This window comes from Ranitomeya imitator, chromosome 2, assembly GCF_032444005.1.
Source record: "Ranitomeya imitator isolate aRanImi1 chromosome 2, aRanImi1.pri, whole genome shotgun sequence".
In the NCBI taxonomy this organism is placed as follows: domain Eukaryota; kingdom Metazoa; phylum Chordata; class Amphibia; order Anura; family Dendrobatidae; genus Ranitomeya; species Ranitomeya imitator.
Window position 1 is genome coordinate 498,395,306 of NC_091283.1, and position 27,591 is coordinate 498,422,896.

At 45.2% G+C, this 27,591-nt stretch overlaps 1 protein-coding gene across 3 annotated transcripts in view; it reads left to right on the forward strand.

The window, feature by feature from the left end:
* HAP1 (huntingtin associated protein 1) overlaps positions 1-27,591 on the forward strand; it is a 141,673-nt gene that overhangs the window by 31,539 nt on the left and 82,543 nt on the right. The window contains exon 1 of one of the 3 annotated variants that reach the window (XM_069751544.1): positions 18,059-18,183. The exons of 1 other annotated variant lie outside the window; for it this stretch is intronic. In XM_069751544.1, coding sequence (XP_069607645.1) covers positions 18,164-18,183 — 20 coding nt within the window. In that variant the 5' untranslated portion in view covers positions 18,059-18,163. Of the gene's footprint in view, positions 1-18,058; positions 18,184-27,591 lie in introns of those variants that run through there. One more of the 3 variants, XM_069751547.1, reaches the window with a different exon arrangement.

Sequence of the window (27,591 nt, forward strand, 5' to 3'; positions counted from 1 at the left end):
TGGGCAATATAGTGCGTGGCTGGGCAATATACTACGTGGACATGCATATTCTAGAATACCCGATGCGTTAGAATCGGGCCACCATCTAGTTGTGAATAAAGGTATTTTTATAATCGTATACCGTTCACCATTTTTCTGGTTTCTTCTGTTCTAGCTACAGAAGTTTAGAATGTAGTGGTTAGCACTGCAGCCTTGCAGCGCTGGAGTCCTGGGTTCAAGCCCCACTAAGGACAACATCTGCAAAGAGTTTGTATGTTCTCTCCGTGTTTGCGTGGGTTTCCTCCGGGCACTCCGGTTTCCTCCCACATTCCAAAGACATACTGATAGGAAATTTAGATTGTGAGCCCCAACGGGGACAGCTATGATAATGTGTAAAGCGCTGCGGAATATGTTAGCACTATATAAAAAATAAAGATTATTATTAACCCCTTCAAAACCAAGTAGTCGCAGGCATCATGCACAATCAACATATCTGTGACCATGGACTTATCTGATGCCCCTTTATCCCCACTGCCAATTTAGCTACTGTAGTGTCCATTCTGATATCTCCGTTACTTCTTGATTCTGCCTCTCGTTATATCACACGTTAGTCCTTTCTAACTCAAAGTCAAAAGAAGGTTATTCCATTATTAGATATAATGAAGTCACAGGACAGTGTGTGGGGCAAAGTCCACTAATGGGCAGGGAAGTAGTGGAGGTGTGGGAGGACATAGAGGACGTGCGGTAACAAGCAATACCTAATTTCCATGGAATCTGTATTCTGATAATAAGCCGGCAAATTACCTATAGAAAGCAACTAAAAACATATCAGTCCTAATGTGTCCAGATTACCGTCTACTCCTATGAAGGCCACGTGTGAAGTGGTAGGGGCTGTGATGTATAGATCTAGATTTTCCTTCACCTTCCCTGTGCTGTATGCACCACCAAACCCTTCTGAGGCACGGTCATTCCATCATGGGACTGAAGGGCGACACGACCATCCGGCTCGCCCTTCCCATGTTTTGCTTTAGTTGCAGTGCCGATGAACAGCAGAACCTTGCACATTCGTGTTCAATCCATGAAATCTAGTGGATAAGGGACCCCTAAGTTTTGAGCTCGCCTTTCCAAAGAGAACAAAGTAGCTACAAAGCAGAAACTGTCTCTTAATATATATTACAGGGAATCTGTCAGTAGGATCAATCCTCCTAAGCCATCTATACGGGCATGTAGGTCATAGGAAGCTGAGTAGAATGATCCCATGATATCTGCAATCTGATGTTTTATTCCAGAGAAATCCACATTTCTCTTATAGGGAAATGTCGTCTTCCAGGCTATGGGGAGGATGTTACCTGGAAGAGAACTCTGCCTCCAGAGACTTTTTTACATGAAGAGGCAGTTAGCAGTGTGAGACAAGTAACTAACACAAAACAGGAGAAATTAACTTTTGTCTGCTTGCAAAAATACTTTTTTGCAGCTCTCTGAGCTCTGCTGTATTGCAATTCTGTCTGCCTGTGAGCTGGAAGCTGAGAGGAACCTGCAGATGTATATCTTCCAGACAAGATCCTCCCTGGAGCCTGGAAGAGGTCATTCATATAGTGATACTCAACAACCAGGCATCTGTTTTCAGCAGTGTATAATCTGTGTGCCCATAGGTGTAATGTGGTGACAGACTCCCTTTAAATGGGCTGTCCACTACCCCGCAGTAAAATAACACCTGTACTCTCCTCCGGGCTGGCTCCGTTACAGCGGTCAGCACTGGCACTCCCGGTCACGCGGTCTCTGAGACCAATCAGTGCTGGATTCACTCTCCTAAGGACATCATTGACATCTGGGGAAGTCAGAGCTGCGTCCGCTCTCACGTCTTCCACATGTTTGATTTGTCCGAAGGAGAGAAAACTGAAGCCAGCGTTGATGGGCTGTGGAGATCAAGTGACATAACAATGGATGTTATTATTTTGCTTGGAAGGTGGGAGGACATAGGGGTTGTCGGAATAGTGGACAACCCTTTTATTATTTGAGCCTTTGATAGAACAGTGTTCTTGTGGGAAATCTAAGTATTATTTTTGTTATTCCAAATACACTATATGGTCAAAGTACAGGGACACCTTCAGGAGCGTTTCTGACCTTCCCTACTAAATCCATAGGCAGTAATTTGCCGTTGGTCCCCTTGCAGATAAAACAACTCCTGCTCTTCTGGGAAGGCTTTTTACAAGACTTTGGAGGTGTCAGGGGCAATTTTTTTTTCTTATTCATCAGTAAAGAATTTCTGAGGTCAGTCTCTGTTGTTGAAGAGGCCCTGGCTTAAAATTTCTGTTCTAGTTCAGACCAAATGTGTAGGATGGGATTTAGGACAGGGCTTTGGGTGGCCAAGTCAAGTCTTCCACACCAAACTCCCCCATCCTCGCCTATATGGACCTAGATTTGTGCATTGGGGCATAGTCCTTCTGGGACAGAAATTAACTTTTTCCTAACTGTTGGTAGCCACAATTGTCCAGAATGTATTGGTATGCTGAAGTATAAGATTGCCAATAAGGGAACAAAGAGGCCTAGGCCAACCCCATGGCATTATCCCTCCTCCACCCAACTTTACAGTTGGCACAATGCAGGTGGCTTTCTCCAGGGATTCATCAGACTGCCAAATAATCGGACTTAACAGAAAATATTTCCACTGCTCTACAGTACAGTGACAGTGGCTTTACACTACTCCATCCAACTCTTGACATTGCGGTTGGTGATGTAAGGCTTCCATGTAGCTGCTCAGCTATCGAAATCTATGACCTTTATGCACTGTGCGCCCAAGCATTTGGTGACCCCACGCTGTAACTTTACATGGTCTACACTTTGTGACAGAGTTACTGCGGTTCCTAAATGATTCCACTTTTAATAATATCATTGACGGGTGATGGTGGAATATTTAGGAGGGAATAAACTTTATAAACTGGTGGTGTATTCGTACAGGACCTCGCTGGTATTGGTGAGCTCTTTAGAACGATACAATCTTCCACAAGTGTTTGTAAAGGCAGATGGCTTGGCAAGGGGCTGGATTTTAATCCACACATATTTTTGCACCTTTAAGGTTGAATTCTATAGGAAACCATAGAAATGCCTTTAAATTATTTGCTCATTCTGGTTAAGAGCTATAAACAGGCTTACCTGTCTTAAATAGGAGGTAGGCTTTATCTACAGCTAGCAAGAATTAGCGGCTGCCAACCAGGCGAAACCAGCAGGAACTTGCCTTGTAATATGAAGGGGAATGTATGTTTGTGTGCAGTCGGACACTGGTGCTAGAAGGCTGAAAAAGATGTCATTGATGAAGCTTACGTACGTATTTAATGCGTAGCAAGCTAAATAGGAACTAAGATGGAGAAGCACATCTAGTTATGTCATATGGTTCCTGAATATCTAAAGGCCTAAATGAGCCCCTCAGAAAAGGCAGTTAGGCCCCAAGATAAGACATCACTTGTGTTTGAATAGGGTGACCTTCAGAGGAAGCTACCCTAAGATGTGGATGAGATCTTTTTAAAAGGTGACCATCAGAAAAGGGTTGTGTTCATTAATGGAATCACTAAAGAGTGGTCTTTGAGATGAGGTCCATAGATGATGGCAATTCTTGGAGCAGGTCAGTGACCAGACAGTCGGATGTATGTGACTTTGGCAGCAGGCCTAATAGGAGTCACGTCTCAAGGACTGTCACTGTATTATTATCACCAGTGTTTGCTGATTATCGGTCAGGTCTGTGTAGGGCAAGGAGTAACGGAGCAATTCACTGCATTACATCATGATATAGCTTCACCACAAGGATAAAGGTTACGGCCTGAAACTGGCAACTGGTTTGTCTGCTGGGCTTGTCTTACATAGTCACTTGGGGCGCACCAGGAAATAACCTTTTCCCAATAGTCAGAAATTGTAGTCTATTTTAGAATTCTCACCAAGGACATTTATCTCCCACCCAAAGAAAGTGTATGTCTAATCGCAATTATCGCAGAAATGGAGTGACCATTAATCCTGCTAGGGTCTAGAGGCCTACTCCATGTGGTGGATTTATAAGATGATGGCTGCGGCATTTTCCTGCTGTTCCCACTAGTTGGGTAGTTATGGCGGAAGGAAAACCATGCAGTCATTTCTTTTATTGGCGTGAATGGAGGAAGAGAATTTGTCCTACTAGACCCCATATCAGACAACAGGAGAAAGCGGGCAGCAAACTTTGGAAGATACTTTTTACTCTGAGCACTCTGATAATACATTGGTCATGGAGTATCCTGCTGCTGACATGCCTAGTGGTCAGAAGTAATCTGTGGGGAAGGCTGGCAGCAGAGTGTTTAATTTCCCCTCCCCCACAGGTGACATCAACCATACAATTCCTATTGAAATTAAAAGGCAATTAGTGTAGTGGGCATATTGGGTCTTGCAGAGCTGTATGCTCTGGATAATGGCAGGGGTGTAGTTATAGGGGGGTGCAGAGGTACCCCCGGATACTTTACCGCGTGATTGACCTACAACAGTCAGGCTGTTCTGACATTGTCTTACTACTTTACCCCGTTTTGTATGTCAGACATCCAGCACGCCAACAGTCAGGCTGTTCTGACGTTGTCTTCCTGCTTTACCCCGTTATGTATGTCAGACATCCAGCACGCCAACAGTCAGGCTGTTCTGACGTTGTCTTCCTGCTTTACCCCGTTATGTATGTCAGACATCCAGCACACCAACAGTCAGGCTGTTCTGACATTGTCTTCCTACTTTACCCCGTTATGTATGTCAGACATCCAGCACACCAACAGTCAGGCTGTTCTGACATTGTCTTCCTACTTTACCCCGTTATGTATGTCAGACATCCAGCACACCAACAGTCAGGCTGTTCTGACGTTGTCTTCCTGCTTTACCCCGTTATGTATGTCAGACATCCAGCACGCCAACAGTCAGGCTGTTCTGACATTGTCTTCCTACTTTACCCCGTTATGTATGTCAGACATCCAGCACGCCAACAGTCAGGCTGTTCTGACGTTGTCTTCCTGCTTTACCCCGTTATGTATGTCAGACATCCAGCACGCCAACAGTCAGGCTGTTCTGACGTTGTCTTCCTACTTTACCCCGTTATGTATGTCAGACATCCAGCACGCCAACAGTCAGGCTGTTCTGACGTTGTCTTCCTGCTTTACCCCGTTATGTATGTCAGACATCCAGCACGCCAACAGTCAGGCTGTTCTGACGTTGTCTTCCTGCTTTACCCCGTTATGTATGTCAGACATCCAGCACGCCAACAGTCAGGCTGTTCTGACATTGTCTTCCTACTTTACCCCGTTATGTATGTCAGACATCCAGCACGCCAACAGTCAGGCTGTTCTGACGTTGTCTTCCTGCTTTACCCCGTTATGTATGTCAGACATCCAGCACACCAACAGTCAGGCTGTTCTGACATTGTCTTCCTACTTTACCCCGTTATGTATGTCAGACATCCAGCACGCCAACAGTCAGGCTGTTCTGACGTTGTCTTCCTGCTTTACCCCGTTATGTATGTCAGACATCCAGCACACCAACAGTCAGGCTGTTCTGACGTTGTCTTCCTGCTTTACCCCGTTATGTATGTCAGACATCCAGCACACCAACAGTCAGGCTGTTCTGACATTGTCTTCCTACTTTACCCCTGGCTGTTGTTCCAAGTTGTATACAGGTAAAATCTTATATATGTGTAACAATGATGCATAGAATCTGGGTATATAATTATTATTATTTATTTATATAGCACCATTGATTCCATGGTGCTGTACATGAGAAGGGGTTACATACAAATTACAGATATCACTTACGGTAAGCAAACTAACAATTACAGACTGATACAGAGGGGCGAGGACCCTGCCCTTGGGGGCTTACATTCTACAGATATATACAGTGTCCATGTTGTCCCTAATTGAGGATTGATTACAATACTCTGTAAATTTATTTCCAAAAGTAAAACCCAAATAGCCAGTAAATCTGGTTATCACCCACTTGTGGATACATGTAGTGCCAGAGATTTAGATTTGAGAAGTCCTTATTGAACCAGAACCAGGGTTTGTAGATCTCTCTAAGCTATGGCACAATGGGGTTCATTATTCTTTCCTAATCCTTCCTTTGTTCCCCTTTTTCCTCTCCAATTATGGCTGAAGCCTTTACTTAGTCCTCAATGATCTTTTATGCTCTGATGAGCGAATGATAGGCCAGAGAATCCTGTATAAAAGATGCCTCAGCCTAGGAACTAAAAGTAATAATAAGAGGAGGGGGCAGGCGTCACACTCCATCTTCAAAATTGTAAATCACTAGTGAGACCATTTTATACTAATACAAAAGAATGGATTCCTCTGAAGTTACACCTCTCTTCTCATGATCACCACTATCTGATGTGCCGTATAAGTAGATAATGGAGGATTCCTCTGTAAGGTTTAGATCATGATGCAGAGACTCGCTGTTTGGTATTTTTTTTAATTAATTCCTCAAGCTATCTGTCGAAAAAATTATAGCAAACCAATTTTTTATTATTCCACAGTGGCGCATTGCGCTGGCAATGGAAGTTGCAAAATAAACAGCACGTTACCCTGTAATTCCCGATTTGATACAGCGTCCCGCACTACACTGTTTTCGAATATGCATTTAAATACTACAAGAAAAGAGTGTGTAAAAAGGGAAAGAGAGGGTTAAAAACCTCCAGGCCAGTGGCATACAAACACATCATGTGGACCCAATAGCAGAAGTTGTAATAGGGGGCCTCATGCCGCCCCCTCTCCCTCCCCCCCCCCCCCAAAAAAAAATAAAAAAATTTCAACAGGGCCACAGAAGAGCATATTTCGCAACTTTGCTGCCCTCTCAAAGTAATTTTCCTCCTTTTTTGAAGTCCCTAGATTCCCCACGTAAAGTATGTTGCCACAAAAGTGCCCCCAAAACTTACCATGATGCCTTCACAGTACCATCCATATGCACCATTTGATAACCCTACTTTACTCCACCAAACTCCCCTGCCAATTGTCCCCAACACAACAGTATGATGTCCCAAGTGTGTCACACACACACACACACACACACACACCTCCATACAGTATAGTGGCCCCCACATGCGAACAGCATAATGGCCTTGAGACCGTATGATGACCCCGGACAATCCTTCACACTGTATCTGATACAGTATAATGGGCCTCACATAACCCTACAAACAGTAATAATGGGCTCCATATACACTGCTCAAAAAAATAAAGGGAACACTAAAATCCCACATCCTAGATATCACTGAATTAAATATTCCAGTTGCAAATCTTTATTCATTACATAGTGGAATGTGTTGAAAAGAATAAAACATAAAAATGATCAATGTAAACCAAAATTAATATCCAATGGAGGTCTGAATTTGGAATGATACTCAAAATCAAAGTGGAAAATCAAACTACAGGCCGATCCAACTTCAGTGGAAATGCCTCAAGACAAGGAAATGATGCTCAGTAGTGTGTGTGGCCACCAAGTGCTTGTATCACCTTCCTACAATGCCTGGGCATGCTTCTGATGAGGCGGTGGATGGTCTCCTGGGGGATCTCCTCCCAGACCTGCACTAAAGCATCCGCCAACTCCTGGACAGTCTGTGGTGCAATGTGACGTTGGTGGATGGTGCATGGCATTATGTCCCGAATATGTTCAATCGGATTCAGGTCTGGGGAATGGGCGGGCCAGTCCATAACTTCAGTGTCTTCATCTTGCAGGAACTGCCGACACACTCCAGCCACATGAGGTCTGGATTGTCCTACATTAGGAGGAACCCAGGGCCAATCGCACCAGCATAAGGTCTCACAAGGGGTCTGAGGATCTCATCTCGGTACCTAAAGGCAGTCAGGCTACCTCTGGCGAGCACATGGAGGGCTGTGCGGCCCTCCAAAGAAATGCCATCCCACAACATTACTGACCCACTGCCAAACCGGTCATGCTGAAGGATGTTGCAGGCAGCAAATCGCTCTCCACGGCGTCTCCAGACTCTGTCACGTCTGTCACATGTGCTCAGTGTGAACCTGATTTCATCTGTGAAGAGCACAGGGCGCCAATGGCGAATTTGCCAATTCTGGTGTTCTGTGGCAAATGCCAAGCGTCCTACATCTTCTTACGATGACGTCCTCTTGTCTTCACGCTCTGGCGCAGGCGTAGTCTGTCTGCAAAGTATCGCAGTGCTGCAGGTGCTGGGCCTCTCTGACCTTTCCTGACTGCACACTGCAGTACTTTGCTCTGCCTCAACAGGACAGACAAAGTACACCTGTGCCAGAGCGTGAAGAAAAGAAGAGGACGTCATCGTAAGAAGATGAGAGGCCCCGGACCGAACCGCGAAGCCCACCGTAGAGGGACCGCCCCTGGGTGAGTATAATCTAACCTCTTTTTCTCATCTTTCAGGATACATTGGGGGCTTATCTGCAGCATTACAGAATGCTGTAGATAAGCCCCTAATGCCGGTGGGCTTAGCTCACCTTCGATTTTGGGGGTGACAGGTTCCCTTTAATAATGATGTTTCTGCTCTCCTGGCATGTCTGTTTTTATTAAATGTTAGAATTCCTAAAAAAAATAACTCCAGAGGATTTTTTTTTTTAACTTTGTTTTTATATTCTTATTATTCCTCCAAGAAATGTATAATAAAAAAGATGGCGTTACTCTTTTCTTTGTCAAAGGCTTGTATCCTTTTTGATTGTAGTTACAGTCTCTGGCTATGTGGACCCTTGCCATGAACTGGTAAGTCACAACATAGAGTTACCGGTATATCAAAAGATACTCTAAGATTGGTATATTCTAAGAAGAGTGAGGGAGCGGGCATGTCTTGTTTATTGGCAGCTGTCGAAATCGCTATGCAGTCAGATCCCTCTAGTGGTGGCTATAGGCTTACAGATTTTTTTTTACTTGCATTAGAATGTTTGTTTTTGGAATCCTTTATAACCTGATCTCTCTGCTCGTGACCTACACTGCATATATTGAACCGGTGACGCCTTCCCTGATCTTGGATTATCTGACCACATCTTTGCCTTCATCCTTCATGCTCTTTGTGTACACATGGACAATATGGAGACCAAACAATTGTATTAATGAACATTTGTCCCTCTACAGCTTGTCCTTTTGGTTCTTGTTACCAGTGGAAATCTGCCCGTGTAAGCCCACCTCTGCTGTAGACAAGGTCACATATCTTCTTGGTTGTCTGTAGAAAGTCCCTACGGTCGCTGCTTTTGGAGTCCTTACAATGAGAGGGACAGGCTATGGTTATTTATTGCTGTGGCACCACATTACCCCAGGACATAACAATACAGTATAAGCTACAAAGACTCCCCAAACCCCCCCCCCCCCCCATGGCCGGTGCACATAACCTACGTGTGAGGCGGCACGGACAACCAGAGGCCCTTGGGAGAAAAGGGGGAAAGGGAGGGCTGAGCATCTACTCCCTAACTACATGGCAACACAAAAGCCACTGATGCAGTTTCCATCAACATGTTTACTGGGCAAATATCACATGGAGAATGACATTTCTCTGCCAGTGACACAGTAGATGCTGCGGCACATTGTCTGTGTCATGTCATGAGTAAAGGAAGGGAACAGGATGGAAAATCTATGCTCAATAATCACACATAAAAAGTAATTAAGGTACAGATAAATAATAGATTATGGATTTCCTTAAGCTTAAAGGTCCTTTCCATCTTCATAAATGGATATTATTAGTGTTAGGCAGTGACCGGTGATAACTGTAGTGGTCGCTGTGTGTCCCCCCCAGGATGCGCACAGAGGCGTATTGAGGCAATGGGAGTGCATTGCAGTCACAGGCGTAGTTGTGATTGCAATGTGGAATAGAAAGTGAGTATTGGTCGTGGGCATACTATGTGTCCAGCTCAAATTTAGGGAAATCCTGCTCTGGGCTTTTGTTTTGTAACAGACAGCAGGATGGTAGTCGTGCAGTCCATTTCATTCCTGGCTGGGTTTTCCATGTGGCTGAAGGCCACAGATTCAAGTTAAAAACCCTGAAGTATAGGGTTTTGGGTGTGTCAGGTTCAGAGTCAGTGTCAGTCTGGTGTTTGGAGGAGTACAGGGCAGAAGGCTTTGCAGAAGCTCCACCTGTGTGAGGCAACACAGGCTAGCGGAGCCAAATGGCCAAGGCAGCAGAAAAGCTTGGCACCCCACAGCGTACACAGCGGTGCAGTCGCCCACAGCAACACGCCAGAAGTGGACTGTTATCTGGAGGATATGGTTCCCGGCTGCGACCCGGAGGATATTGTGTAGTTGCCCTCTGCAACGGGTGAGGGTTGAACTGGCGTGTTTAGTGACTGTAATCCAGAGGATATGTGCCCGGCTGCGATTTTTTTTTTTTTCTTTTCATTTTCTTTTTTTTTTTTTTTAAGTTGAACGTTAAAGAGACTTTTTTGTGTTGGAACTTTGCTGGGTCACTGCCTCATCACTGCACAGTGTGCTACTGCAGCACTACATTAGATAACACTTGTAAGTGCAAGTAGTTTTGCAATTTACTGTTTGTTAAAATTTTCATTCAATCTCAACATAGTATCACTTTTCATTATTGTTCGTTGCCTTGGAGACCGATCATTGCACAGCCACCATGCACAATGCTTACAAGCTTGCCTGCATTGAGCTTGTAAGCACTGTTTCCAAGCTGCCCAGTATTGCTGCAGCCCACTGTTAACTCCTAATCCTTGTGAGCTTCAGTGCAGTGCTTGAAGAACTTGTCTACTACTTAGAAAAGTTCTTTCCATACCCCTCGCTTTGCTTATAGTCCCCTCCCATTCTGGCACCGTTCCCCCCAGGGTCGGCACTCCATCTCCCTGGGCTCCCGTGCTGTTATGATGTCGGGCCCAATCAGCTCTTGCTTCACGGTTCCTGTCTCCTGTGGCATTGAGTAGGAAGAGGAAGTCCAAGATCATTTGCAGCCCAGACTTCCTCTTCATGTTCAATTAGTCCTAAGGCGGAGACAGGGACGCCAGCGCTGATTGGGCACCATCATCACGTGTCATAACTGAACGGGAGCCCCGGGGCCGCAAGTGCCGACACCACGGAAATGGCGACGGCACAGGAAGGGAGTATACCCCCCCCCTCCCCCCATAAAATAATAAAGCCTAAACCTTTTTATCAAGAAGGGGTTGTCCTAGTAGTGGACAACCCCTTTAAAAGCTAGATTTACAGCAGTAGCGATTTTTTTTTTTTTTTTTTCCCCTCTAGGCAACAAGATGTGAACAAAAGACAAGTGTTAATAGTTTAAGAACTTCAGCAAATTTTAATAAGTAATAAATTGCAAAAGTGCTTATTTTTACAAGCAATTCCCATCTATGAAGATTGGAATAACTCTTTAATCCACATTACATGCAGCATGTTCTGGGCACTAGTCTAAACACGACTGCATCCTGCATTGTAGTGGAGAATGATGCAGTCCATGACCATAGGGGAGATGACATTTTATAGGTATTCCAGAGTCACTCCTATGGCTGCTATGGGATGTGGATATTGATTTATGTACATTGCTTAAAAAAATAAAGGGAACACGAAAATACCACATCATAGAGATCACTGAATGAAATATTCCAATTGCAAATCTTTATTCATTACATAGTGGAATGCATTGAGAACAATAAAACATAATTTTGATTTATACTGATGATTTTTAATATCCGATGGAGGTCTGGATTTGGATTGATACTCAAAATCAAATTACAGGCTGATCCAACTTCAGTGGAAATGCCTCAAGACAAGGGCATGATGCTCAGTTGTGTGTGTGACCTCCACATGCCTGTATGACCTCCCTAAAATGCCTGGGCATGGTCCTGATGAGGCGGCAGATGTTCTCCTGAGGTATCTCCTCCCAGACCTATATTAAAGCATCCACCAACTCCTGGTCTGTGGTGCAATGTGACATTGGTGGATGGACCGAGGATTCAGGTCTGGGACCAGGCAGCGCAACCAATAGCATCAATTCCTTCCTCATGCAGGAACTGCTGACACAGTGCAGCCACATGAGGTCTGGCATTGTCATGCATCAGAAGGAACCTAGGGCCCACTGCACCTGCATGGGTCTGAGGATCTCATCCTGGTACCTAATGGCAGTCAGGGAAAAATCCTCCCCACACCATTACTGACCCACTGCCAAAGTGGTTATGTTGAGGGATGTTGCAGGCAGCAGAACGTTCTCTACAGCATCTCCAGACTCTGTCACGTCTGTTACATGTTCTCAGTGTGAACCTTCCTTCCTTTTGAGGAGACGCATGGATGTTAGTGCCTACTGGAGGTCATTTCAGGGCTCTGGCACTGCTCTTCCTTGCACAAAGGAGGAGGTAGAGGTCTTGCTGCTGGGTTGTTGTCCTCCTAAGCCTCCTTCCACATCTCCTGGTGTACTGTCCTGTCTCCTGGGATCTGCTCCATGCTCTGGACACTGTGCTGACAGACACAGCTACCCAGGGCCGGCGTCAGCACCCGGCGTACCCGGGCAAGTGCCGGGGCCCTGGTGAGATAGGGGGGCCCATTCAAGGCCGACGTTAAGGGCAGGCAGCTGCCAGTGCCTAGGACCACCGCTCCCCCAGCAGGGGCCCTCACCTAGCGGCACATCAGGGAGCTGACTCGGCAGGGAAGGGGGAGCGGCCGGGGGCTGTCTACTTATACTCACCTACTCCTGGCGGCTGGTGCGGTCCCTGCTTCCCCGGCTCCCCAGCTTCTTCCTGTACTGAGCGATCACATGGTACCGCTCATTACAGTAATGAATATGCGGCTCCACCTCTCATAAGGGTGGACCTGCATATTCATTACTGTAATGAGCGGTAACGGTGACCGCTCAATACAGGAAGATGCTGCCAGCGCCGGAAAGCAGGGACAGTACAGCGCCAGGAGCAGGTGACTATAACGGGGAGGGGAGCGCAGTGCTGCGCGATATTCACCTGCTCCTCGTTCCAGCCGCTGCTCCATCTTCCACGTCCTCTGCAGTGACGCTGAGGTCAGAGGGCGTGGTGACGTGGTTAGTGCGCGCCCTCTGCCTGAGCGTCACTGCAGAAGACGCTGAAGAAGATGGATCGGCGGTTGGAACGAGGACAGGTGAATATTGAAAGTGCCGGGGGCCTGAGCGACGGAGAGGTTATTATGTGATTTTTTTTTTTTTTTATCGCAGCAACAGCAAATGGGGCAAGTGTCTGTATGGAGCATCTATTTATCGCCAGTCTAAAGTAGCAATAATGGGCTGGTGGAATTCAGACTCGACTTTTGCAGAATAGTGACCATATTGTCACTAGTGATGAGCGAACGTGCTGGAATAAGGTGTCATGCGAGTATGCTCAGTGCTCAGTGACTCCGGGTGTGTCTCCCCCTGTTTGTTTCTACGTGTTCGCTTGTTAGGTTGTACTGTTCTACGCCCTTGATGAGTCTGTCTTTAGGACCCTGGTGGCTCTTACTCTTTATGAAGTGGGTAGATCTCTCCTTTTACTGCCTCTCTGGAGCTCTACATCTTGCTCTCTCTCCAGCCTTCTTGTGGCACTCTCCAGTCTTGTACTCTGAATAGCTATGCCTTTGGGTCCCAAGTACTTTAGAATTTTTTTCCACTGTGTCCTTCTCAATGGCACTGTAATAATAAGTGCAGACAATGAACGCATTCTTCTAGGTATCACTAGAGGGAATACATGATGGAACAGCACTTTTATTCCCTGAGCTGAGGAGCTTGGTGCTTGTGAGGTTATATTACAAGGAGATGAATGTCCTTCATTTCTCCACCTCTGTGATGGTGAAAAGTAGGAGGTATTCGGGGGTACAGTTCCTACTTCTTGTGTGTTTGAATGTAAGAATCCTGTGTATTAGGGGAGATGAGACATTGAAGCTCTAGTACCTCTGGACTACCATAATAGTATGGGAAGCATGGAGGTCCTGGTGCCTGGGAGGGAGGAGAAATGTCTGAGGTACCTGTGTAATTGTAGCATGAGAAGAGTTGGTCCAATACTGGTCATCTTTCACCTCCAGGCTCCTACATAGAACACACTAACTCAACAATGGTTCCCAAACTGCACATCACCTCTGGTGCTTTGGATATCTATGTTTCTGCACTCTAATGGTGCCAACTCAGGGTCCCAATGCACGGTTCCACTCAGGTTTTCAGTCCCTTGCTTTTTTTTTGCCCGCAGCCCACCTGTGTGCTCGTCAGTAGGAGTGCTTAGAGTGACCTTCCTTGCCTGGATACTCTTTTGCCACAATGTGGTCTCGTACCCACTGAATGGCACCAAAACACACCAGTATCTCAGTATTAGTAAGACTGTGGACTAGGTCCTGGTACATTGTGTATTACATAGGAAAAGGTCTTTGCTTTAAACAAGCCACAAACGTGGAATCTCTCTATCACCCCTGCTGGATGAAGGGGTAACTTGATCCCCAATGAGACACTGACAGACTTCAAATTCGTGGAAATGGTTTAAAATTTTGCAGAATCTTCCAATATCGAGGCACAACGCTTGTAAATATGGCAGAGCTTCAACAGAAATCCAAATTGGCACCTGACACAACTTTCTCCATCCAGTAGTGAATTTCTGAATGCCTAGGCTTGTGCTTCCGCACCCTGACTTGCTCGGTTCTCACAATGTCCTCAGTAAGGCCCAATTCTCGCATATGTTCCTCAGCGGTCACTATTACTAGCTTCTCATGCCCATCACCATACAGGCTCTTCAGACTGATCCGGAAAGCACCCACCCAACTACTCGGTCTAAAGCTGGCCCTACCCTATTCTGTCTCCTATCTTGTTATGGCCTCATCGTCCTGGTTCCACTCCTGAAGCCGGCACTACTTGTCTCCTTACTCTCCACGCAGTAGTTGCAGTGTTGAAGCAGACCTTTACCAGTCTGGTTAATGTAAGTTTCGGGTCACACTTTGGCCTTCCTTTCTTCCTTCTCATCAGCAGACCTAACCATGTCACCTATCCCTGCCCTTGAGGTGCACACTGCTCACCACTTGTCATCTTTTCACTGTCTGCTGCCGATCGTCGCCTCACCAGTCACATGCCCCGCACGCTTGTGACACAGAAGTCATACCCCAAATGAAGGTCTGACACTGGTAAAGCAAAATTAACAACCCCCATACCTCAGCCCCCTTCTGGTCGACATCCGTATCAAATCATGTTATGTGATGGCATAGGCAAAATAAATTCCCCTTCAAATCCTTCAGAAGATACCAGCATGAAAGACTTATACCTTTGCTAGATCACTATAATATTTTTCCAATAAATACTCTCCATTTTTTTTTTTTAAAGAAACTGCTTCTGTCTCTATTATGTTCTATATCAATCATTTCTACATTGATAAGATGACTAAGTGGGGAAGTATCCTTCATATAGATGAGATTGTGAGTTCAGTCTAAGGCCGGGGTGACATGAGCCAGAATCGTATCACAGGTATGGAGAAGATGGAGAACTTAATATCTCCATCTACTCCATTGTCAGAGTCTGCGGATGTCAGGCTGCACTCAGAGCACATCTGAGTGCAGTCCGTTGTTTCACACGCACCCATGGACTTGTATGGATGCGTGTGATCTGATTTCAGGAGCCTCTCACAGCATGCTGCGATTTTGATCTGCACTGCCCCATAGTTATAACATTGGTCCGAGTGCAGTCCGATAAAACATTGCCTAATCCTCGGCCGTGTTTTATGTTCGTGTGAGCGAACCCTAAGGAAGCACCTTTTGGATAGAATAAGGACTGAGTGAGCAAGTCTGTAAGTTCTTGATGGGACTCTCAGGAACCCGCTCCGCTCTTTCCCAATAACGGAAAATAAATAACACGGGGCCTAAGGGTATTGTCAAATTTAATAATCAATATCAACCATAATTCCCTGTACCTGCTTCCAAAAATTCTGTACTTCAGCACAATTGGCCATGTAGCAAATACCGGTAGTTTTTTTAGGTTTGATATATAGGACACTCTGTGATCCTGACAGGATTAAGAGGACATGGTGGCGAATTGAAACTGTAGCTGGTCCTATGTATTATACAGGACTGTGTCTCTGACTTATTGAATGTGCTTCTTTGGAGCACACCCCATGCTTTATATATATTTTTTTCCCAATATATGCAGCTTGAACCTGTTCACACTTGTTTCATTCTGTTCGGAGGTGCTAGTCTGTTTTTTTTTTTTATTTCTTCAGTTCCCTCATCACCCAGCTACTTGACCCATGCTCTAGGGAGTAGGACAAAAGACATATTCTCATCTTGTCATACATTATGGAGATTGGCTCTTAAAATCATTTTGATGGATAAAAATGATCTAATTTATTGGAGTTTAATTTGTTCCTTACATTTACCAACGACTGCATTAAATATTTCTTTATCTCAGCATATGGGAATTTGTAGTTTTTAAGCTTAATTCAAATGTATCTACAATCTCTCCACACGTCAACCATTGTGGTTCGGAGTCCTGTTTAAAGAGTTTATATTCAATATCCCTTTATCACACCCCTCACAACTCTTTGCCTTGGTGGAATTCTGGGAGAACCCAAAGTACCAGGAATGTCAAGATGCAGAAAGACAACCCAAAGTACCAGGAATGTCAAGATGCAGAAAGACAACCCAAAGTACCAGGAATGTCAAGATGCAGAAAGACAACCCAAAGTACCAGGAATGTCAAGATACAGAAAGACAACCCAAAGTACCAGGAATGTCAAGATACAGAAAGACAACCCAAAGTACCAGGAATGTCAGGATGCAGAAAGACAACCCAAAGTACCAGGAATGTCAGGATGCAGAAAGACAACCCAAAGTACCAGGAATGTCAAGATACAGAAAGACAACCCAAAGTACCAGGAATGTCAGGATGCAGAAAGACAACCCAAAGTACCAGGAATGTCAAGATGCAGAAAGACAACCCAAAGTACCAGGAATGTCAAGATGCAGAAAGACAACCCAAAGTACCAGGAATGTCAAGATGCAGAAAGACAACCCAAAGTACCAGGAATGTCAAGATACAGAAAGACAACCCAAAGTACCAGGAATGTCAAGATACAGAAAGACAACCCAAAGTACCAGGAATGTCAGGATGCAGAAAGACAACCCAAAGTACCAGGAATGTCAGGATGCAGAAAGACAACCCAAAGTACCAGGAATGTCAAGATACAGAAAGACAACCCAAAGTACCAGGAATCGCAAGATGCAGAAAGACAACCCAAAGTACCAGGAATGTCAGGATGCAGAAAGACAACCCAAAGTACCAGGAATGTCAAGATGCAGAAAGACAACCCAAAGTACCAGGAATGTCAAGATGCAGAAAGACAACCCAAAGTACCAGGAATGTCAAGATACAGAAAGACAACCCAAAGTACCAGGACTGTCAAGATACAGAAAGGCAAGCCGCACTTTTTCTGAATTGCCTTCCATGCCAATATTGTGTCCCTGCACATTAGAGCCCGCCTATTATGGGAAGGTGGGTTTCAGAGATGGATGTCATATCGAGCCCAGTTCTTAGCTTTAAATACTTGGGCAGAATACATTTTTGTCCCCCTTGGGAACTGGGCTGCAGTTGAACATAAGAGCTTAAAAAAACAACAACATAATTTTGAGAAGATGATTTTTCCCAAATAGAGATAATGGCAGATTGTTCTACCTCTTCAGCTAACTAGTGCTCAATTTTGGTGGATCACTGTCTATAAATCGAGTTGGGTGTGTGATCCCATGGAGACCATTCCCATCTCTATCTCCATTTTCTCCTGTCCTTTCCCCAGGAAAAGAATCCTGTACTTTCCAAAACTTCACTACTAAAATTCTAGAGGGGCCTGGATGCCTTTCTTGAAAAATATAATATTACAGGTTATGGGTATGATATTCTATGATGGGAGTTTAGCTTAACCCCCCAAAAGCCATATTCCGCCTTTTGCTGTAGTATCTTCGGAAGATCTCGTTATTCCTTGTTCCATCAAACTTCTGTCGTCTAAGCAAACGATAATCTCTGTCAATTAATTGTGTGAACTATTCCTACAAGACAGCAGGATTTAGTGTGTAACCCCCTGGTTGTGTGCAGGATGACTCCCATTGTGCGCTCAGCATCCGCTCCTCCTCCTCCTCTCATACTTACATAGCAGCCGGCTCTGTAGTCTTCCCAGTCACTGTGCTCAGCCTCCAGGTTCTCTGCTCCTCCACTGCCAACATGTGAGGGCCACATAAAGCCCTCTCCCCTCTGCAGAAGCCCTCTCCTCCAGCCAACATGCGCTACAAGCTTGGCAGGTTAGTACCAGATGTTGTTTTTTTTTCTCTTACTTTTTTCTTTTCTTTTCCATTCTTTACCCCTGTATTTATTGTGTAATACCTGCTGCACTATAACTCAAACTTCCATTGACTGGGGATGCTGAGAGTTGTGGTTGCACAACATATATATATATATATATATATATATATATATATATATATATATATATATATATATATATATATATATATATATATATATATATATATATATATATATATATATATACACACACACACAAACATATCTATCTATCTATCTATCTATCTATCTATCTATCTATATATATATATATATATATATAATCTATATCGACACCTCTACATATTACCGTGAGAAAAGAACAATACCTGTAAAAAAAAAAGTAGTAGAAGAATAATTAAACAATATATGTATAATGAATATATACAATTTTACACCTGATGGGCACACACTAGCTGTAAGGTGGTGGTGGTGGAGGGGCACCACTTATGATACATGAGGGACAAAGTCCATATTTGCCAGCTAAGCTCTTTATCTTGAGACTGGACCAGCAGAGAAGCAGTTGAGGTGGCCCCCTCATCAGTGGTAGTTAATGGGTTAATGAATAGACCCTCCAATTACCTCATGGTGAACTTCAGTGCCCCATACCATCATGAGGTTGTGGAGATTCAGGTTACTACCGGCTCCCCGGGTCTGTAATGAGGGTGGTATCTACTAGATGGCGTATTCTGTGACAGATCTTTAAGTAAATGTGATTTTGTGCTAATTAATCCCTTAATATATCATTACTAGATGGTGGCCCGATTCTAACGCATCGGGTATTCTAGAATATGCATGTAGTTTATTTATGAAGTTTTCAGAATAATGCAGTTTATACACAGGATTTGGCCAGACGGGCGCGACCAATTAGCGAAGCGTGGTTCAAATTCTGCGCCAATTTGCGGCCTGACTGCACCTGTTGCTGGTCACGCCCGGCCGCGAACAATCAATCAGTGAAGCCAGGGCCTGCTCCAGCTTTTTGAGGGCCCCGGGCGAAAGAGTCTCAGTGGGCCCCCCTCGTTAACATATACCACCATGATGCACAGATACAGCAGAGAAATATAGCACAGCCCACGTAGCATATAGCACAGCCCACGTAGCATATAGCACAGCCCACGTAGCATATAGCACAGCCCACGTAGCATATAGCAGAGCCCACGTAGCATATAGCAGAGCCCACGTAGCATATAGCAGAGCCCACGTAGCATATAGCAGAGCCCACGTAGCATATAGCAGAGCCCACGTAGCATATAGCAGAGCTCACGTAGCATATTGCAGAGCCCACGTAGCATATAGCACAGCTCACGTAGCATATAGCAGAGCCCACGTAGCATATAGCACAGCTCACGTAGCATATAGCACTGCCCACAGCTGAGAGCTTCGTTCCTTTGTTACAGAGATCACGGCTCACAGCGCCTGGATCAAAACTTTTGGCGTAATCACTATATGTCAAACGATTGATAAAATGAGGACAATTGAAAGGGAATCTATCTCAAGGTTTTTTAGGTTTTTTTCTATTTCATCTGCGAGCAGCATGATGTAGTAATAATAATAATAATAATAATAATTTTTATTTATATAGCGCCAACATAATCAGCAGCACTTTACAATTAGGCGAGGACATGTACAGACAATAAATGTAGTAATAATAATAATAATAGTAGTAATAGTAGTAATAATAATAATAATAATAATTTTTATTTATATAGCGCCAACATAATCAGCAGCACTTTACAATTAGGCGAGGACATGTACAGACAATAAATTCAGTACAAGTTCAGACAATTTAAACAGTGACATTAGGGGTGAGGTCCCTGCTCGCAAGCTTACAATCTACTAGGAAATGGGGGGACACAATAGGTGAAAAGTGCTTGTTATTTCAGGTCTGGCAATTATAATAAATAGGGATTTTCATATAAAGCTGCATGATCCGGTCATCAGCCCGTGTGTTTAAGTGCAATAGTCAAGTATCAAGTGCAGTTATCATGTGCATGGAGGGTGTGGAGACAGATGAATAGGAGGGTGCAGATTCAGAATAATATTTGGCAGGAGGGAACAGGGCAAAGTTAGTTTACTGAGTAGTTGATGTGGTAGGCTTGTTTGAAGAGATGGGTTTTTAAAGCGCGCTTGAATAGGTCGGGGCTAGGTATCAGTCTGATCGTCTGGGGAAGTGCATTCCAGAGAGCTGGCGCACCACGAGAGAAGTCTTGGAGATGGAGGTGTGAGGTTCAGATTACGAGGGATGTTAGTCTTAGGTCATTTGTAGAACGGAGGACACATGTAGGGCGATAGACGGAGATGAGAGAGGAGATATAAGGTAGTGCAGAACTGTGGAGAGCTTTGTGGGTGAGAGAGATAAGTTTATACTGGACCCTGTAGCGAATGGGTAGCCATTGTAATGACTGGCACAAGATGGAGGCATCGATGAAGCGGCTGGACAGAAATATGACCCTGGCTGACGCATTCAAGATGGATTGGGGAGGAGAAAGTTTGGAAAGAGGGAGACCGATCAGAAGAGAGTTGCAGTAGTCCAGACTGGAATGAATGAGAGCGACAGTAAGAGTCTTAGCAGTTTCAAAGGTGAGAAAAGGTCGGATTCTGGAGATGTTTTTAAGATGCAGGTGACAGGAGCGAGTGAGTGATCGGATATAGGGAGTAAAATGTAGAGGCTGAGACCCTGATTCCAGCAATGTGTCACTTACTGAGCTGCTTTTTGCAGTTTTGATGAAATCACTGTTTTCTTTGCAGCAGATGCTAAGCCCTTTATAACGCCGCCCACACCCTTGATTGGCAACTTTCTGTGTGCACTCTGCATAGGCAGAAAGCTGCCAGTCAGTGGTGGGGGTGGGGTTATACAGAACACATGAATATGGAGGACTACCTGGAAACAGGTTTACTAGTCCCTCTAGTGATGATCTGCTGCTGATTAAAACTGATTTTTTTTTAAACTACACCAAACAGCTCTGGAATCAAGATCTCTGCTCCTATGTTATGCTGCTTCAGATGTAAAAAAAAAAAAAATTACAGATCTCTTGAAAGTGTTTTTTCTTTTTTGCTTCAGTATACATTTTTGCTGTCAAATTGCCAAATTGAGCGGTCAAAACATGGCCACAAGTGTGCGAAATGTATAGTTGTGGTCAGGTGCCAACTATCTTCTCATCCGCTTCTTTAGGCTACTGATAGAAGTGTGATAAGTCACTGGCAGTATGCAAATCACATACCTGTGGTCTTCTGACCCCTCAAGCTACCAACAGGGGGGAGTCCTGACTGTGGGCATGGTGTACACAGCTAAGATTTGGCAGTCTGCAGTCACATATAGTGACTACAGAAATGACCGTATGTTCAGCTTGAAAAACGATGCTGGTAACCAGGGTAAACATCGGGTAACTAAGCGCAGGGCCGCGCTTAGTAACCCGATGTTTACCCTGGTTACCATCCTAAAAGTAAAAAAAAACAAACGCTACATACTTACCTACAGCCGTCTATTCTCCAGCGCTGTGCTCTGCTCTCCTCCTGTACTGGCTGTGAGCACAGCGGCCGGAAAGCAGAGCGGTGACGTCACCGCTCTCGTTTGCGGCTGACCGACGCTCACAGCCAGTACAGGAGGAGAGCAGAGCACAGCGCTGGAGAACAGACGGCTGTAGGTAAGTATGTAGCGTTTGTTTTTTTTTACTTTTAGGATGGTAACCAGGGTAAACATCGGGTTACTAAGTGCGGCCCTACGCTTAGTTACCCGATGTTTACCCTGGTTACCAGTGAAGACATCGCTGAATCGGTGTCACACACGCCGATTCAGCGATGTCTGCGGGGAGTCCAGCGACCAAATAAAGATCTGGACTTTCTTCCCCGACCAGCGACAGCACAGCAGGGGCCTGATCGCTGCTGCCTGTCACACTGGACGATACCGCTAGCGAGGACGCTGCAACGTCACGGATCGCTAGCGATATCGTCTAGTGTGACGGTACCTTTAGTCCAGACCCTTGTACCTGGGATAACAATCAACTGCTATTGTCCATTGTTTGACACTACAGAATACACAACCTTAAAGGGACCTTAGGTTGCATATGTCCAGGGGGGACCAATTCCCTTTAATGCCTAGACATCGGTTGTCAGCTCTGACATGGCCAGCTACAATACTGCCAAAATAATGGAGGCCACCACCCTGTCCACTCATCATTGCTAGCGTCCTGAAATATTCCCGACCTGGTAACAGTCCATGGTCTACAGGACGCTCCTTTCACACCTGTCAGCGCACGCTCCATGCTACAGCGGATAACTGTCCCCGGGTGACGACAGCCTCTCTTCTCGATGGGTCTGCCTAGACGAATGACTAATGAAAGCAATGAGCAGACAATTAGAGTTCACCATAGACGTTAGCTTTATGTCTGGATATGTTCCACTCAATGATGTCTATGGATTTTTTTCAGCTTATTATTTGGTTCCAAGATATTTAGTAAAGCTTGTAACTATAGCAGCCTTTCAAAGGGTTAAAGAACTATTCAGCTTAACCAGCCTTAAAGAGGTTCTGTCTGGACTAAATGACGGGTCAAACCAAGCACAGACGCTCGGTGCACCCTTGGTGTGGCCGAACAGTTCAGCGCATCTTCTCACTTTCTGGTTTTCCATCTATCTCCGTCATTCTATGGCTTCTGTAATGTAGGAATATGGAGATGGTGGGAAGTCGCAGTGAACTGCGCGGCCATGGCTACACCGAGCGCCTGTGCTGCCTATGAACAGTCATTTTGTCCTCATAGACTCCCTTTATAGAGGGCATGTGATAGCTGTCTAACTATAAAGTCTTTTACCAGCGGTAAAATCTTCTTATTCCGCTGTCAGCAGGATGTCTGCTTGGTTACTTTCTGGCTCAGGGAATATGCTGCTGCCTTCTCTCTTGTGGGAATATAGGATCAGGCATGTTGATGATCGATATGCCCCATCCTTTTTTCTCCCCAATATCTGATGTATAGGAAACTCTGTATGGGTTATCCTGATTGTTCCCTAAGTCTGTCCACTTGATGAATTCTCATAAAGCTAAAGCCCCCAATATCGCAGGACATTTGCCCCCTACTAAAAGTTGTTTGCCTATGACCTAGTCAAACTGTTTGTCAGATTTCTGTCAGGTGTCGCCCTTAGGGGGAATGATTGAAAGCGACATAGCGGGGTGGAGATGGGCGTGATTTTTCACTCCCATGTAAAACCAAATTCTTGGCTTCTTGTTAGCAGTAGAGAGGAGTCTGTGACTATATTTTATATAATTAAAGGGCAAGGCCAACTAAAACCTCTTTAAAGAGGTTGTCCAGACTCTTCATATTCTTGACTTCTTCTCTTCAACATCAAACGGGTGGTGATCCGATCCCTGGCTCCATTCAGCTGTCTGCAGCTCCCGCTCTAGAAGGATGTAAAGAGTTAACGGAGCCTAAAGACACCGCTCGGCACCGTGTCGCAGCCGTTCTCGGGTGCTGCAGGCCCGCTCTTAGTGATGTGGCGTCCGAGATGGCGAGCTTAGATGTGAAGGTTGGCGGTCACGCTGGACCGTACTCGACGCTAGACGAGGGCAGCAAGAATCAAATGGCGGCCATATTGGAAACGTTGACTAGAAATTCTAATTGAGGAACAGATAACATGAAGAAATATTTCTAAGATTTATCTTTTTTAGTAAATGGAGGAGTCCTCCTCTGAAGGCTGGGGGTCTTTGATCTGAGGATTATGTGGGTACACAGTCCAGAACATCCGCCTGGGACAATAGCTTGTGAAGTTGTTGAGCTGAAAGCCCAGTTTCTTTGTACCTGTGTTTGTTCTGGGTAAACATTGACTTGAGCCTAGTGTAGAAGGCTTCATATGAGCTCTGAGCCCGCTCCTACCGGACATAGCCCCCTCTATATCTACGGCTTTGTCAGCAAGGTTGGCCAATCCCTTGAGAATATTGATCGTTAGGTGGAGATAAGTGAAATCCTGGGATTGGAGGTCAGACGTTTTGTCTTCATAGGCTTAATGGCTGAAGCAACATCATGGACCTCAGAATTCAGGCCGCTTTGTGACAGCAATGAGGCTTGTGATTTTGAAGGACATGCTAAATAGCAACCAACAGTGTTTTTAGAACACAATGCCGCTCTTGTCAATGGATGTCGGCAACTCCAGCTCTAAACCATCCACCTGAATAGGAGCTACCCGGGAGAGGCCACGAAGCCATATACAGGGCTGTGCTATTCTATACACATTACAATGACCTATATTATGGATACGCCACCAAGATGTCAGACCCAGGTGACCCTTTTACGGGTCTGTTCCCACATGCTTGATTTGATCGACATGGCTTTCAGTTTGGCTTCTGTACCAAAATCTGCGTCATATCTGATAATGATAGTGGAGTTCTCGTGCTGTAGGAAATTTAGTCCCTGATTTTTGTTCAAGCTGATGGGAAAATACTAAAGAGATAAGTAGCGTGAACATTCTTTTCACATTTTCTGCAAGGAGTACACTGGTTTCACGAACACTTGTTTCGCGGTCTGGGTGCGGAGTGCAATGCATGGTCCCCAACGCGACAGTCATATAGGCACACAGGAACTGTCGTTTTAGGAGACCTGGGTCCGGACCGTGCTTCAGGGTCTGCACCCAGACCACCAGACTCAGATGTGGGAACCCGGCCGTAGCATGTTCAAATGACAAGCAAATCCTCCTGCAAAAATGCCGCACAAAGGTATTAGAGCACACCAAAGAGATTCTATTGTCACACGACCATGCTCGCTCATCACTAGTGGAGATAGATGGAAAACAAACAGGTGGGACGGTGTATATTGACCCCACCATGAAGCACCAAGCGCCTGTACTTGGACTGTTCAAACCCTTTAATACGGAAACTAACGGTTTGATTTGGTGCCCTCTGCTGGTAAAACTGGTGTTACTGCAAGATTTATAAGGTAAAGGTCCTATTACTCACACTACTTGCATATCCTATGACAAAAAATTCCTCCCTTATCTATGGGTAACAGTAGCAGAGTCCAGTTATTTCTGGGACAGAAGGGTTGCAGATTTCACATAGTCCTCAATAGTAAACCTCCTACTTCTGCAATAATGCATCCTTTTTTTTCTTTTCTATGTGTTACATCAGAACCAATGCTTTATGACCCCATATAACTATAAAGTGTATGGATTTAGGACTCCTTAGTATCATCTCTAACTGTAGGTGTAACAGCAGACCCCAGGGTAGCCAACTTGATTTTGTATTTTGTTTTTTCTGGACTTGTCACAAAAATCGATTAGAGATGAAATTTTTTATGAACACAATGGAAAGCCGTAATAAAGCAAGATATTGAAGTTTTAAGTCTCGAGTTTGAAAGTTATTCCGTCTCCTATCAAAATTCACAATTGCTAGGAGTCTGAATGCTGGGGCCCTCACCAATCCCAAGAACTGGGGCTCCGAGAAGTGAATTGAGCGCAGGTTGACCATGATCACTCACTCCATTCATTCTTAATGGTAGTGCATGAGCTCGCAGAGTGCCATACTGCGGTCCTGCAAGGAATGAATGATCGACCGCTGCTCCATTAACACAAGACTACACAGAGCACCTGTTCTAGGAATCGCAAGGGGGTCCTAGCGATCGGACCCTTGGCTTTCGGGAAGTTATTCCCATTCCAATGTATACCCCTAGATACACTGCTCCAAAAAATAAAGGGAACACTAAAATCCCACATCCTAGATATCACTAAATGAAATATTCCAGTTGTAAATCTTTCTTCATTACATAGTGGAATGTGTTGAGAACAATAAAACCTAAAAATTATCAACGTAAATCACAACTAATATCCCACGGAGGTCTGGAGTTGGAATGATGCTCAAAATCAAAGTGGAAAATGAAGTTACAGGCTGATCCAACTTCAGTGGAAATGCCTCAAGACAAGGAAATGATGTTCAGTAGTGTGTGTGGCCTCAACGTGCCTGTATGACCTCCCTACAATGCCTGGGCATGCTCCTGGTGAGGAGGCGGATGGTCTCCTGAGGGATCTCCTCCCAGGCCTGGACGAAAGCATCCGCCAACCCCTGGACAGCCTGTAGTGCAACGTGACGTTGGTGGATGGTGCGAGACATGATGTCCCAGCCAGATGTGTTCAAACGGATCCAGGCCTGGGGAACGGGCGGGCCAGTCCATAGCTTCAATGCCTTCATCTTGAAGGAACTGCTGACACACTCCAGCCCCATGAGCTCTGGCATTGTCCTGCATTAGGAGGAACCCAGGGCCCAACCGCACCAGCATATGGTCTCACAAGGGGTCTGAGGATCTCATCTCGTTACCTAATGGCAGTCAGGCTACCTCTGGCGAGCACATGGAGGGCTGTGCGGCCCTTCAAAGAAATGTCACCCCACATTATTACTGACCCACTGCCAAACCGGTCATGCTATAGAATATTGCAGTCAGCAGATCGTTCTCCACGGCATCTCCAGACTCTGTCACGTCTGTCACTTGTGCTCAGTGTGAACCTGCCTTCATCTGTGAAGAGCACAGGATACCAGTGGCGAATTTGCCAATCCTGGTGTTCTGTGGCAAATGCCAAGCGTCCTGCATGTTGTTGGTCTGTGAGCACAACCCCCATCTGTGGACGTTGGGCACTCAGACCATTCTCATGGAATCAGTTTCTAACAGTTTGTGCTGACATATGTACATTTGTGGCCTGCAGGAGGTCATTTTGCAGGGCTCTGGCAGTGCTGCTCCTGTTCCTCCTTGCACAAAGGCTGAGGTAGCAGTCCTGCTGCTGGGTTGTTGCCCTCCTACAGCTCCCTCCACGTTTCCTGGAGTACTGGCCTGTCTCCTGGTAGCGCCTCCAGCCTCTGGACACTACGCTGACAGACACCGCAAACCTTCTTGCCACAGCTCACATTGATGTGCCATCCTGGATGAACTGCACTACCTGAGCCACTTGTGTGGGTTGTAGAGTCCGTCTCATGCTACCACGAGTGTGAAAGCACAACCAACATTCAAAAGTGACCAAGACATCAGCCAGAAAGCATTGGTACTGAAATGTGGTCTGTGGCCCCCATCTGCAGAACCACTCCTTTATGGAGTGTGTCTTGATAATTGCCAATAATTTCCATCTGTTGTCTATTCCATTTGCACAACAGCATGTGAAATTGATTGTCAAACAGTGTTGCTTCCTAAGTGGACAGTTTGATTTCACAGAAGTTTGATTTACTTGGAGTTATATTCTGTTGTTTGTGTTCTCTTTATTTTTTTGAGCAGTGTATGAAAATTGCTCTCCTAATATTCTCCAGCAGCTTCAGAACAATCTTGGACATTAATTTTTTTTATATGCACAGGGAAAAAGTGGCCTGTTTTACTGACAGTCCAGGACTTTCTGGGTGGCTAGTAAGC